At 42.4% G+C, this 14,295-nt stretch overlaps 2 protein-coding genes and 1 non-coding gene across 8 annotated transcripts in view; all 3 read left to right on the top strand.

The window, feature by feature from the left end:
• Nucleotides 1-8,181, top strand: part of Chd8 (chromodomain helicase DNA binding protein 8) — a 71,970-nt gene extending 63,789 nt beyond the window's left edge. For 5 of the 6 annotated variants that reach the window (XM_042679668.1, XM_042679669.1, XM_042679670.1 and 2 more), the window contains 5 exons: nt 495-797; nt 1,965-2,078; nt 2,266-2,445; nt 2,828-2,944; nt 7,206-8,181. In XM_042679668.1, coding sequence (XP_042535602.1) covers nt 495-797; nt 1,965-2,078; nt 2,266-2,445; nt 2,828-2,944; nt 7,206-7,778 — 1,287 coding nt within the window. In that variant the 3' untranslated portion in view covers nt 7,779-8,181. The remainder of the gene's footprint in view (nt 1-494; nt 798-1,964; nt 2,079-2,265; nt 2,446-2,827; nt 2,945-7,205) is intronic. The other variant, XM_042679672.1, reaches the window with a different exon arrangement.
• Nucleotides 1,705-1,805, top strand: LOC122108272. The gene has a single exon (XR_006147512.1). It is a non-coding gene; the product is annotated as a small nucleolar RNA U6-53/MBII-28 (small nucleolar RNA).
• Nucleotides 8,182-9,113: 932 nt separating the features above from the next.
• Supt16h (SPT16 homolog, facilitates chromatin remodeling subunit) overlaps nt 9,114-14,295 on the top strand; it is a 45,037-nt gene continuing 39,855 nt past the window's right edge. Inside the window, exon 1 of the mRNA XM_042679750.1 lies at nt 9,114-9,382. Within this exon, the coding sequence (XP_042535684.1) occupies nt 9,317-9,382 (66 nt within the window). The 5' untranslated portion in view covers nt 9,114-9,316. The remainder of the gene's footprint in view (nt 9,383-14,295) is intronic.

Below are 14,295 nucleotides of genomic sequence, written 5' to 3'. Positions count from 1 at the left end.
CTGAAGATTGTCCCTCAGCTCTTCAGCTCAAGGCAAGCGTTCTACCACTTGAGCTACAGCACCACTTCCAGTTTTCTGGTGGTGTATTGGAGATAAGAGTTTCATGGACTTTCCTGCCCAGGCTGGCTTTGAACTGTGACCCTCAGATCTCAGCCTCCTGAGTAGCTAGGATTACAGGCATGAGCCACTGGCGCCTGGCAGAAACAAAGTTTTAACGGTATATGCAGGGGAAAAGAAACAGATGCTTCTAGGCTTTTTTTTGTGTGTGTCTTTTACTGATTATATGTTTTCCTTTTTCATAAAGCTCTCTTTTATTGTTTTTAATCTGTTAATGCTAAACTATTGCATGTCTGAGGAGCACATAGCTAGTGCTCAGATCCTTACAGTGGAATACCACACACACGCACGTGCGTGCGCGCGCGCGCGCGCGCGCGCGCGCGCGCGCGCGCACACACACACACACACACACATTTGTTTCTTTGTTTATTTTCCAGGATCGTGTCCTGATAAACCGAATTGACCTCGTCTGTCAGGCTGTACTCTCAGGGAAATGGCCTTCTAGCCGAAAGACCCAGGAAATGATAACAGGAGGAATTTTGGGGCCTGGCAACCATTTAATAGACAGCCCCTCTTTGACCCCAGGAGAATATGGTGACTCTCCAGTTCCTACACCACGAAGCAGCAGTGCAGCTTCCATGGCAGAGGAGGAGGCTTCTGCAGTCACCACAGCAGCAGCCCAGTTTACCAAACTGCGCAGAGGCATGGATGAGAAGGAGTTTACAGTTCAGATCAAAGATGTAAGCGCAGTATGCAGGCCTTGGGACGTGGATAAGGAGACTGTAGTTCTTCCCCGCCCCACTCCCCCCCAGTGTACAGTGCCATATTTATTTTGTAGTTGATGCATAGTAATTTTAAAATTCTATACAGATGCAATACATTCTTTGCAACAGTAAATCTGTCTCCAGATAAAGAGCTGACTATATTTTCATTCAGTGATACTGGGTATTTTGATCATCTCTCTTTTTAATTTAATTATTTTGTCAAGATGATGTATGAGACTATAGTTTTTGTTAACTAGTTTCACAGGTAGTATACTTATACATATTGTGTTAACTGTTTATTTCCAGTACTAGAGTTTGAATCTGCGGCCTCTTGCTAGGCTAGTGGTCTACCATTTGAACCATGCCCCACCCTGGTTAGCTAACTTTAGAGAAGAAGAAAAAAAAAAGAGCTCAGGGAGATTTATTTAGGAAGTCTTTTAAGTAAGAGAGGGGATCTCTATGAACTAGAGTAAAGGGAATCCTAGCTTTGAAGGAAATTTATTTGACACAGGCTTTTGGAAGACTGATTTTTAGACCTGAACTTTATTTATTGAAAAGTTGCTCAAATGACACATGGATATTATGAGCCTTATTAAGTTAAAATGACAAAGGAATGATAGCCAGGTATGGTTGTACTGTACTTATAATCTCAGTCCTTGGAAAGCTGAAGCCAGAAGGATTGTAAATTCAAGGCTACATGAGACCTAGCCTAAAAACAAAACAAAAACCAGAAATCTTTGATACTGAAATTAAATTGCTTTTTGTTTTATAGAAGGAAATCTTAATTTTTCTTTTCACTTTTTAACTTTACCAACTGGTCATTTAGTAATCAAAGGAAGAAAAGTTTTCTAAGTGAGTATGTGGTAGAAGTAACAGGATTTTGCCCTTGTGATGAATTGTCATGCTAATACAAAGCAGTGGTTCTGGAGTTTTAAAACTATATTGGGTATTCTGATGAACTCTTTGTAGATCTGCCTGAAGGGTACTAGATCGAGAAAGAAATCAAATCCTTAACTGTATATCTGATATCTACCTTAATCAGATAGCTTTCCTGCTTACCATTATTGAGCCATTGGAAAGCTTAACCTTTACTTTAAAAAACATTCCTTGTGATTTCTTTGGGTGGATGGGTTTTGTTCCTAGGAGGAAGGATTAAAGTTAACATTCCAGAAGCACAAACTGATGGCTAATGGCGTAATGGGAGATGGCCATCCACTGTTTCATAAGAAGAAGGGGAACAGAAAGAAGCTAATAGAGGTAAGTGGTAGAGAAACTCTACCCTTATGATTTAGATAAGATCTTTTTATCCCTAGTAATTGGTGAAGACAGTTGGGATCAGGGGACTGAATTATCTCATGGCTCGTTATACCATTGGCTCTGTTCCCCCTCCCTCCTTGCCCCAAAGAAGAGTATATGCTCATGGGGGTGGATTCTGGGTTTGCAGCTGGAGGTGGAGTGCATGGAAGAGCCTAATCACCTTGATGTGGACCTGGAGACCCGGATCCCCGTCATCAATAAGGTGGATGGTACTTTGCTGGTGGGTGAGGATGCCCCTCGCCGGGCTGAACTGGAGATGTGGTTACAGGGTCATCCAGAGTTTGCTGTCGATCCCCGATTTCTAGCGGTGAGTGGCAGTTCCATCCAGCCAGATTTAAAATCTTTCTCTTGGTATTTAAGCTATCTGAGGTATTTAAGCTATATGAGGTAGAAAAAGCATGCCCTGCCTCTGCAAAATAAGGGTAATAATACCCAACTTTCCTAACTCACACAATTATTGTGAGGATGAAATAAAATAATCCTAAAGCATTATTAAATGCTAGGAAAATATATACTATTCAACTATTACATAAGCCACCTAATTTTTTTCAGGAGAACTACTTAATCACTATTTTCCATTAGGACTAGTCTTTATACAATAAGCATTTATTTTTCAGAAGACTTTAGTACCTTAATAACTAGTCCAGTGGCTTCTCTTCTCTAGGGTAATTGATACTTTTCTATTGTAGTATATGGAGGAGCGCAGAAAACAGAAGTGGCAGAGATGTAAAAAGAACAATAAGGCAGAATTGAACTGTTTGGGAGTGGAACCAGTACAGACAGCTAACTCTAGGAATGGGAAGAAGGTGAGACTACATCATTTTCTTATACTAGCTATCCTATTATTAGGCTTTTAACAATGATTGTGACTGCTATCTTTTTTTTTTAATGCATGTTTTTTAAGAAAATTACTTCCTATTCACCAGAGAATTTTTAATGGTATTTATACACTCCTGTGACATCCCTGTCTTTTAAAAGGGACATAAAATTCTACAGAATTTTTAGTACTTCAGCATATAAAATACAAGAATTAATAACCTGTGTATAAAGAACCTTTAGGGCTTTTCCTATTTTCTGAATAACTAAGGGAATTTTGGCAAATCATTTAAACTCTAACTTTCACATCATCAAAAAGTAGCAGTCTTTAGTGTAAATATTCAGAAATCGAACCTGAGGCCTCACACATACTATGCAAGTGTTCTACCACTGAACTACAGCCCCACTTAGGTAATCCCTTGAAAATTTCATAATTCTCTATATTCTAGGAGTGCTTGGGAGTGTTACCAAGGAAAAGTCTTGTAGCTGGGCGCCAGTGGATCACACCTGTAATCCTAGCTACTCAGGAGGCTGAGATCTGAGGATCTCGGATCAAAACCGGCCCAGGCAGGAAAAGTCCATGAAACTCTTATCTCCAATAAACCACCAGAAAACTGGAAGTGGCGCTGTAGCTCAAGTGGTAGAACGCTAGCCTTGAGCTGAAGAGCTGAGGGACAGCGCAGTTTCCTAACGATTAGATTGAGAATCACTAATAGGTCAGTAATGGAAAAATCAAGGAAGCCATGTTTTACAGTTAATAATAATTTTGGTCTCTGGATTTATTCTGCATCATGATAATGCACTATTTAAGATTAACTATTTTTTAAACTATTAACTATTAGGATTAACTGTTTTTTTCTTTTCATCAAAATATCTATAAAATTTATTCTTGGCTATGCTTACCTTAATCTAGAAGTTATATTTTTTTAACCAGATATAAATCAGTGGTTGGTTGGTAGCATCCATTTAAAATGAAATAGTACTTTTGTATATTTTCTTTGTTTGATCATTCTTCATTAGATTTTCTAAGTATTGATAAAAAGTGTTTCCATGGAAGAATGTTTTAATTTCCCCTTTTATTATCCCTATAACCAACAATATAATAATCGGCAGAATGGTTGATAAGGGAGTGGCTGAAGAAAAGGCTGATAACCATCTGTCTCAAGTTAACATTTTCAAGCAGACTGTAGAAGGACTTCTTCCAATACAATTATTTCCTAATCCTTGAGTTGATAAATTTAAGAAATATTGTAGGAAATCACAGAAAATTTAATATAATTAAGTACAAATAGTACTTATTTTTTTTAAGAGACAGGTTTTATTACCAGGCAACAATCTCCAGGCTTGAGCAATTCTCCTGTAAGCCTTCCTAGTAGCTGAGACTCTAAGCATGCATCCTGTTACACAGCACTTTATTTATTTATTCATTTATTTTTGTGTATCTATTGCCAGTACCCTGGTTTGAACTCAGGGCCTCACATTTGCTTACACCTGGTTCCACATGATTCACAAGTGGGCTTTTATTTTGTTTTGTTTTGTCAGTTGTGGAACTTGAACTTGAGCTCTTTATGCTCAAGACTTTGAGCCACTTTGAGCCACAGCTCCACTTCCAGTTTTTGAGCAGTTAATTGGAGATAAGAGTCTCACAGGGACTTTTTCTGCTTGGGCTGTCTTTGAATTTCAATCCTCAAATCTCAGCTTCCAGAGTAGCTATGATTACAGGCATGAGCTACCAGTGCCTAGCCACAAGTGGGCTTTTTTTTTTTTTAATGCAGGCTGACTTTGAACTGTGATCCTCATGATCTCAGTCTCTTAAATTCAGCCAGGATTATGGGCATGAGCCACTAGAGAGTGGTCTAACATACAATTCTCTCTTCCCCCCTCCCCACCCACCATTTTTTGTGTGCCTGTCCTGGGGCTTGAACCCAGTCTGGGTCCTGTCCCTGAGTATTTTTTGCCCAAGGCTAATGCTCTACCACTTGAGTCACTGATCCACTTTGGTTTTCTGGTGGTTAATTGGAGGTAAGAGTCTCACAGACATTCCTGCCTGGGCTGGCTTTGAACTATGATCCTCAGATCTCAGCTTTCTGGGAAGCTAAGATTACAGGCAGAGTATTGGCACCTAGTATAAAACTGGTCATAAAGCTGGTACTTCATTCTTTTTTTTTTTTTTTTATTGTAAAGCTACTATACAGAGGGTTACAGTTACATGAGTGAGGTTATAAGTACACTTCCTCTGTGAAAATACCATACAGAGGGGTTACAATTACATGAGCAAGGTAATGAGTACATTTCTTATCAAGCATTGTTGCCTCCTCTGTTTCCCCTTCCCATCCCTTCCCATCTCCACCCCCTACCCCCCACCCCTGTGTTACTTCATTCTTAATAGGATCTGCAGGAATTTATGTGCTATAGTTTTATTTTATTTTATTTTATTTATTTATTTATTTTGGTCCCATCCTGGGGCCTGAACTCTGGGCCTGGGCGCTGTCCCTCAGCTCTTCAGCTCAAGGCTAGTGCTCTACTACTTGAGCCACAGCGCCACTTCCGGCTTTTTTCTTTTTGCTTATGTGGTGCTGAGGATGAGGAATCAAACCCAGGGCCCCATGCATGCAAGGCAAGTGCTCTACCACTGAGCCACCTTCCCTGCTATAGTTATAGTTTAGAAATCCACACAAAGGGCTCGGAAGGTGGCTCAGTGGTAGAGTGTTTGCCTTGTATGCATGAGGCCCTGGGTTCGATTCCTCAGCAACACATAAGCAGAAAAAGCTGGAAGTGGTACTGTGGCTTAAGTGGTAGAGCACTAGCCTTGAGATGAAGAGCTGAAGGACAACGCCCAGACCCAGAGTTCAGGCCCCATGACTGGCAGAAAAAAAAGAGAGAAAGAGAAATCCACACAAGCCAGGCACTAGTGGCTCACACTTGTAAACCTAGCTACTCAGGAGGTTGAGATCTGAGTGTCACAATTCAACGCCAGTGCAGGCAGGTAAGTCTGTTAGACTCTTAACCACTAGAAAAACCAGAAGTAGGGGCTGGGAAGGTGGCTCAGTGGTAGAGCACTTGCCTTGCATGCCTGAGGCCCTGGGTTCGATTCCTCAGCACCACATAATCAAAAAGAAAAAAAGCTGGAAGTGGCACTGTGGCTCAAGTGGTAGAGCACTAGCCTTGAGCTGAAGAGCTGAGGGACAATGCCCAGGCCCAAGTTCAGGCCCCACGACCGGACCCAAAAAAAGAAAAACCAGAAGTAGCACTGTGGCTCAAAGTGGTAGAACACTACTAGAACACTAATAGCCTTGAGCAAAAAGCTCAGGGACAGCACTGAGTTCAAGCCAAAAAAGGAAGGAAGGAAGGAAGAAGTCCAACAAAATTAATTTTATTTCAAGGTCAAAATATGTTTCCATGACAGTAGTTAGTCTTAGGTTGGAATGTCCAAAGACATAGGTACCAGTTGTGTGAGTTTAGTGCCATTTCACCCACCAAAGCAGGGGTAACTTCCAACCTCACAGAACTTAATCAAAACTTACAATCAGAGCATATTTAAAATTCAGTTCAGTCTACATGGAAAATTATTCTCTTAAATTTGGCAAGACAACAGCTACCCAGACTTTATGGTATACTAGATATCCAGATTTTTTTTTTTTTTCTCATCCTGGGGCTTGAACTCCGGGCCTGGACACTATCTCTGAGTCCCTTTCCCACTCTACCACTTGAGCCACAGTTCCACTTCTGGCTTTTTCTTTGATTAATTGGAGATAAGAGTCCCATAGACCCAAGCTGGCTTTGAACCACAATCCTCAGATCTCAGCCTACTAAGTAGCTCAGACTACAGCTAGGCTTACTGTGCCTTGCTCCAGAAGTCTTAATCTGTTCCAGATCTGATATGATAAAACTATAAATGTTAATATACTTTTGTTGTACTTCAGATGGTAAACTGTGAATAACCGTCACTAGGCAAGTGCATTCATTTATTGACAGTCTTAGATCTTTTACTAACAAAGGTAAGCATTTATGAAATGGTTTGTAGGGTAAAAGTGTATAGTCAAAGGAAAAAACTGGTTTACGTGGTTGTCTGTATCAGATCTCTGCTCTTAGCTTTAGCATTGAAATGCTTCAGCCATTATTAGCCATCGCTGACTCCACCTGTTTGGCCTCTCTTAAGACACAATCACTGAATAAACACTAAGCTAGGAGTCTTCTGGCTTGTTTTTTCCCCCCACTTGTTCTTTACTATCTTTTATTCCTGTCTCCCAGGGTCACTATGCTGAAACTGCTTTCAACCGAGTTTTGCCAGGGCCTATTGCACCAGAGAGCAGCAAGAAGCGGGCTCGTAGGACACGACCAGACCTTTCTAAGATGATGGCCCTGATGCAGGGTGGAAGCACTGGGTCCCTATCTCTGCATAATACCTTCCAGCACAGCAGCAGTGGCTTACAGTCTGTGTCTCCTCTGGGTCACAGCAGTGCCACTTCTGCACCTTTGCCTTTTATGCCGTTTGTGATGGGCGGTACAGCATCATCCCCCCATGTAGACTCCAGCACCATGCTTCATCACCACCACCACCACCACCACCACCCCCACCCCCACCATCACCACCATCACCATCCAGGTTTGAGAGCCACTGGCTACCCATCTTCACCAGTGACTACCACCTCTGGTACTGCCTTTCGGTTACCACCACTACAACCTGAGGAAGAGGATGAGGATGAGGATGAAGATGATGATGATTTATCTCAGGGCTATGATAGCTCAGAAAGAGACTTCTCACTCATTGATGATCCTATGATGCCAGCCAACTCAGACTCCAGTGAAGATGCTGATGACTGAAGCCCCAGCATAGTCCCCCTTGCTTGAGTGGCTGCTGAATTTTCACTTACTCTGGCCCTTGGACTACAGAAAAGCGGGAGGGACAGGGGAGATATGGGAAAACCCAAGACTCCAAGAGGTGAAAAGGAAAAAACTTGTACCTGATTGCTCCTAATTTTGAGAGGATTGGGTGGTCAGGGGAACTCCTAAAATAATACACGACCACTTCCTCATTTCTGGGGAAGAAAAGGAGACTAGAGCAGCTGGTGTGCTCACCCTCCCCGGACGCCTTTATTAACCACAGACTGTAGCGCTGGCCCTAGCCGCTGGCAGAGCCTGTTCCTGGCGAACTGTGGGCACAGCTGGAGGGTCAGGAACTGTTACCTTCCTTCCCCTTGGCATTAATAAATTTAAGTTAATCCTTTTCCATTCTTCCCTTGTTCTATACGTGGTAAAAAAACAAAAACAAAAACCAACAGAAGTATTAGTTTTAAGCATGATGGATATTTTTAACATCACTTAAGTTCTATACTGTTTTTAAGTTACCTTGGGTGGAAGAGACAAGTCATTTGTACTTGTATAAACGGTACATATAAATGTATATAAATGTATTCGCTGAAGCCAAAAGGGAATGGTTTAAGGCAAATAATAGGAAAAGTGTTCGGGTCCAAGCTTTTCAAACAGATGAGAATTTCAAGAATATCATGCATATTTTGTTTCAAACTAAAATAATGGAGCTTGAGGAAAAGCCATTGAATAGTGTCACTTTTCTTGCACTTGGGTGCAGAAGGGGCTCTGATCAAGGATGTTCTCACGAATTGGGCGGGATTGGGGTTTTTGGAGCCCCCCCCCCAGCCATTTGTTTCTTCTAATACCATTCTACCATCCTATCGTTCGGATGAAGCATGGGCATTTTATTCATTTTCTGTGGCTAAGTCTATCACCATTTCCCAGTGGCCACCTGGAGCACTGGATCCAGGCGAAGCAGTGTAGAGTTTGCTTCCCACCGTTCCCTGGCGGCACGCACCCGGCGCCCCCACAGCACGCCGAGTCCCGCGGTTTCCGCTTCTCGGCTGGGGTGGGCCTCGCCGCGCGCGGCTTGCAAAGGGCGGGGCGAGCGCCTCCGGCGCCCACCTCCCGCCCCGCCGCTACACGACGGTGGGCGCGCAGTTCATCTTCGGAAGCCGCGGCGGGCGGGGCGGGGCGGGGCCGGGCGGCACGTGACCACGTCGGCTCGCGCGCGGCGGGGCTAAGTTGACGGGATGCCCCGCGAAAATCGGTTCTTTCTGCCTAGCACGTTTTATTCATTTCTTTACTTTTCTCTCTGTGTGTCTCTCTCTCTATCTCTCTTTCTCTCTCTGCCCACCTCCACCCTACGGAGAAAGGATTTAAAACCTGTATAGCGCTGACGCTGTCGGGACCCGGAAGCGGAAAGGGCATCTGTGAAGTCGATACTTCCGGGTCACTGAGCGAGTGCGGGATTCCGGGGCCGAGAGCGGGCGGCGGAGCTGGGACCTCTCGTGATTCTCGGAACCCGAAGAGAAGCGGTGTCCGGGGCCATGGCTGTGACTCTGGACAAAGATGCTTATTATCGGCGAGTTAAGAGACTGTACAGTAATTGGCGGGTAAGGATGATCCGTAATTTCCCCCAAGGAGCCCCTCGTAGCCATCCCATAATAATCCCTGTTTCTCGGCGCCCTTTTCCCCCCTTTTGGTCAGGGATTCCCGGGTTCAGTCACGCGCCTTTTTCTTTGCCATGGAATCGCTCTCCGCAGGCGGCTGCGGATGTTGCCTTGTAACTGGGACCCCCCATCTCTGCCCTGAGGCCACCACCATCTTCCCCCGGTGCCAGCCCCGTTCCTGCTTTACAAGCTCGCTCTCGTAGTTTCTTCCCGCCCTACGAGAGGCAACCTCTTTTCCCTCACTCGGTCCTGCCCCTCCTGCAGGGTTCACAGGCGCCCACGCAGTCGCTCTGGCCCTCTAGAACCACAATTTTCCACCCCGTGTCCCGCCACAATTCTAACTGCTCTCGTTCAGAAGAGATGGAGGGGCAAGGGTAGTGGTCGGGCTTCTCACGTTTCCCATTTGAGATGCTTGCTGGTGTTTGAAAACATTGCTCCTGCTCAGTGGTTCCATGCTCTAGGCCCCGCAGTGAGTAGCAAGCCCTTACGCTGAAAACCCGCAGGCATTAGTAACAGTTGTTTGTTTGTTTGTTGTTTTAAAGATAATGCCTAAAACATTCGTTTCCTTGTTGGCACGTGTTCAGAAAAAGCTGTGGAAGTTCCTAGTCTTTGAGAGCCTGGGTAGTTTTGCTGTTTTAAAAGTGCACATAATTTAAACTAGTTTTTACAGTAGTTGTTAGTTGAACAAACGATTGCTTGCATTCTGTGGTGCAGCCTGAGCTGTGTAAATGTGTATGTATACATATATATATATCATATATTGTATGTAAGTATGATAAAGACCTGGAAGCTGGAAATGTTTTGACAAAAATAATCAACTCTTGATTTTAACGTTGTAAATTATCTTTCAAATTATTAGTGTACTGAAGGCAAGCAATAAAAGTCGGTTGTTTTCCTGCCATATTTCAACTTTTGAAGCTAAATGTATTAAACAATTTAAAATAGATTCTTTCACTTTGTTAAAATTCAGACAAGAACTTTATGCTGATGAATGGTAATTTTGGTTAAATTTTTTTTATTCATTTCTACCAAGAGACTCCATCACTATCACACTTACTTGTTTCCCCTTTTTTATTTTTGCCAGTCCTGGGGCTTGAACTCAGGACCTGGGCACTGTCCCTGGCTTCTTTTGCTCAAGTTTAGCACAATACCACTTGAGCCACAGCGCCATTTCCAGCTTTTTCTGTTAATGTGGTACTGAGGAATCGAACCCAGGGCTTCATGCATGCTAAGCAAGCAGCTCTACTACTAAACCACATTCCAGCCCACACTTATATTTGAAGAATATATAGAAGAACCTTTTTTTTCTAATATCTTGTGTGTGTGTGTGTGTGTGTGTGTGTGTGTGTGTGTGTGTGTGTGTGTGTGTGTGTGTGTGTGTGTGTGTGTGTGTGTGTGTGTGTGTGTGTGTGTGCATGCATATATGCCCCAACCTAGAAGTTAGACTTAGGGCCCCACACTATCCCTTTTTCTTTTTCACTCAAAGATGGCACTTTACCACTTGAGCTACACATTCATTTCTGGCTTTTTGGTGGTTAATTGGAGATAAGAATCTCAAGGACAGGGCTGGGAAGGTGGCTTAGTGGTAAAGTGCTTGCTTTGCATGTATGAGACCCTAAGTTTGATTCCTCAGCACCACAGAAGCAGAAAATGCAGAAGTGGCCCTGTGGCTCAAGTGGTAGAACGTTCACATTGAGCTGAATAGCTGAGGGACAGCATCCAGGCCCAGAGTTCAGGACCCACAACCTACTCCAAAAAAAGCATCTCAAGGACTTTTCTGTCCAGGTTGGCAGTCCTCAAATCTCAGTCTCCTGAGTAGCTAGGACTAACAGCCATGAGCCCCCAGCACCCAAGATCTTCTGATGGTTAGTACATCTTTAGATAATAGTAATAATCAGAAGCCCTTTCTCCCACCATAAACCCTGAAATTATATACCTTTGAGGTTGTTTGCAGTCCCAGTAATTCAGAGTTCAAGTTATTTTAAGGCTATAGCAAATAAAATTTTTTATTATAAATTACATTTTTCATAACTTATGTCCTAAAACAATTGCAATATTGCACACTTAAACATGAAGCCTTTTCATTCCTGCTATCAGCCTTTTTATTCTTTGTTCTGAATATCTTGATGGATTAGTTCAGTATACCCTCTCCCTCAAACATATCAAATAATAGTAATACAGTACAAATGTGTAAAACTAAATGTAAGTGCTTTATAAATAGTTGTTTCATTGTTTAAAAAAATCAGGAGAGCCGGGCACCTGTGGCTCACGCATGTAATCCTAGCTACTCAGGAGGCTGAGATCTGAGGATCTCGGTTCAAAGCCAGCCCGGGCAGGAAAAACTGTGAGACTCCTATCTCCAATAATTATACTACTTAAAAAACCAGAAGTGGCGCTGTAGCTCAAGTGGTAGAGCGCTCGCCTTGAGCTGAAGAGCTGAGGGACAGCACCCAGGCCCAGAGTTCAAGTCCCACGACCGACAAAAAAAAAAAAAAAGGAGAAAATGTTTTCATGATCAGAACAGATGTCATCCTTTTTCCCTTAAATATTTTCAATCCACAGATGAGGAATTCATTTAAGAGATCGGAAAATAAGACTGATGACGAAATTGAAATTGTGTGTTGGGGAGTGCAATTCAGTGCTAATGTGCTTGCCAAGTGTGTGTGAGGCCCTGGGTTGGATCCCCAACCCCCCCCCATCCCCCCCCCCCCACACACACATACACACCACCACCAAACAGCACATTGAACAGATCTCCTTAGTGACTCTCCTATTGTTTTCTAATTCTTTTTGGACATTTGAGTCTACACCAGTCCTACCTTTTGTGTTTTAAGTTAGACCTACTAAGAGCAGAAAGGAATCACAACTCCTGTTTCTGCTTTAAGTGGTGCATCATGAAAGTAGGCTGTAAGTTTCTCCCATATCCTTGTATTCACTGGTTCCTTATTCAAGGATTTCCAGCCTTTATGGATTGTGATTATTTTTAGCTAATATGATTTATGTCATCCAGTGGATGAAACAGTTTACTTATCATCCTGGGGGTTCAGACACTTGGAGAGAGAGTTACAATGTTCAGGCATATCTATCATATAAAACCTATTATTTACCTTTAGTACATCATCCTGTGGGAAGACCTTGACGAAGGTCTGCCTTTTATCACTTAAAATTTTATTAAGCGTCAGAATTGCATCTGTTTTGAAGAGAATTTGCTATAGTAATCCATTGCATTCATTCATGTAATTCTTTTTGTCAGCATTAGGATAGTGGGTGGCTATGATCCCAAAAAGGAAGTTTGCTAGTGAAAACTAGTAAGATACAGTGTGTCAATTCTGACAGTTGCTTTGCTGATTTTTATTTTAGCTTGGTTTCTCACTTAGGTTTTTCCTGTATTACTTTCAGAATAGCAGTGAATTACTTCTACTTATCTCATTTTTTGTTTGTTTGTCATCATTCAGATTTGAACTCAAGACCTCGTGTTTGCTTAACTCAGGTTTTTTGCTGTTTATTTTGGAAACGGAGTCTTAATGAAAGTATAATCTTCCAGACTTCAGCCTCCTCAGTAGCTAGGATTGTATGTGTGAGCTATCAGTACCCAGCAACTTAGTTTTCTGCTTTTGTTTTTTATAAAGGGGTTTCAACTCAACATGTCAGTTTATGAGTATAGTGTATCTTGGTTGATGTTACCCCTTCCATGATTATCCCCCATCTTTCCAAACTCATCCATCCCCCTTATATTATTTAGTTCCTTTTTCACATGTACATTCAATGTGACTAGTTGCCTTCCTTTCCTCTCTCCATTCATGTCCCCCCCTCCAAAAAAAAAAAGAAACACATTTCCTGGTATTCATTTTGTTAATCTACTGGCAAACATTGTTTATAACATTGTAACATTGTTACACCACTGGAATCCTCCCCTGAATATACCATACTATAGTCAATTTGTGTTTATATGTGTATGACCTTGTGTATGTTTTTTTTTTGGGGGGGGGGTTCGGTCATGGGGCCTGAACTCTGGGTCTGGGCGCTGTCCCTCAGCTCTTCAGCTCAAGGCCAGCACTCTACCACTTGAGCCACAGCGCCACTTCCGGCTTTTTTCTTTTTGTTTATATGGTGCTGAGGAATCGAACCCAGGGCCTCATGCATGCAAGGCAAGCGCTCTACCACTGAGCCATCTTCCCAGCCCCAACCTTGTGTATGTTTTGTTTAGATCTAACTTCCACATGTGAGAGAAAATATGCACTCTTTGTCTCTGAGGTAGATTTACTTAATTTTCTAGGTCCATTCATTTCCCTGCAAATAACATCAATTTCTGATAGATGACGAAAATTCCCTTTCGTTTATGTGTGTGTATACACAATGTACATTCCCACCACCTAGTTCTAAGTACAATATATAATGAGTACACACTCATATATATACTTACATATATGTGTGTATAAATTATATATACCCACCTAGTTTGTGTGTGTGTGTATAAACATATACATATGTATATAATATTTTCTTGATCCATTCATCCATTGTACGGCATTTGGGCTGTTTCTATAACTTGGTAATCATGAATAGTGCAACACTAAATATGGATGTGCAAGTGTCTTTTTTTTTTTTGGTCAGTTATGCAGCTTGAACTCTGATCCTGGGCACTGTCCCTGAGCTCTTTTTGTTCAAGTCTAGCACTGTCACACTTTCAGCCATAATGCCACTTCTGGTTTTTTGGTGGTTAATTGGAGACAAGAGTCTCACTTTCTTGCTTGCACTAGCAGGATCCTCAGATCCTCAGATCTCGGCCTTCTGGGTAGACATAGAGTAGTTTTTTGTTTTTGTTTTTTTTTGTTTTTGGGTTTTTTTTGTTTGTT

Source organism: Dipodomys spectabilis, unplaced genomic scaffold (assembly GCF_019054845.1).
Source record: "Dipodomys spectabilis isolate Male_0828 unplaced genomic scaffold, ASM1905484v1 ptg000054l, whole genome shotgun sequence".
NCBI lineage: Eukaryota > Metazoa > Chordata > Mammalia > Rodentia > Heteromyidae > Dipodomys > Dipodomys spectabilis.
This window is presented reverse-complemented; position numbering and strand designations above follow the sequence as displayed.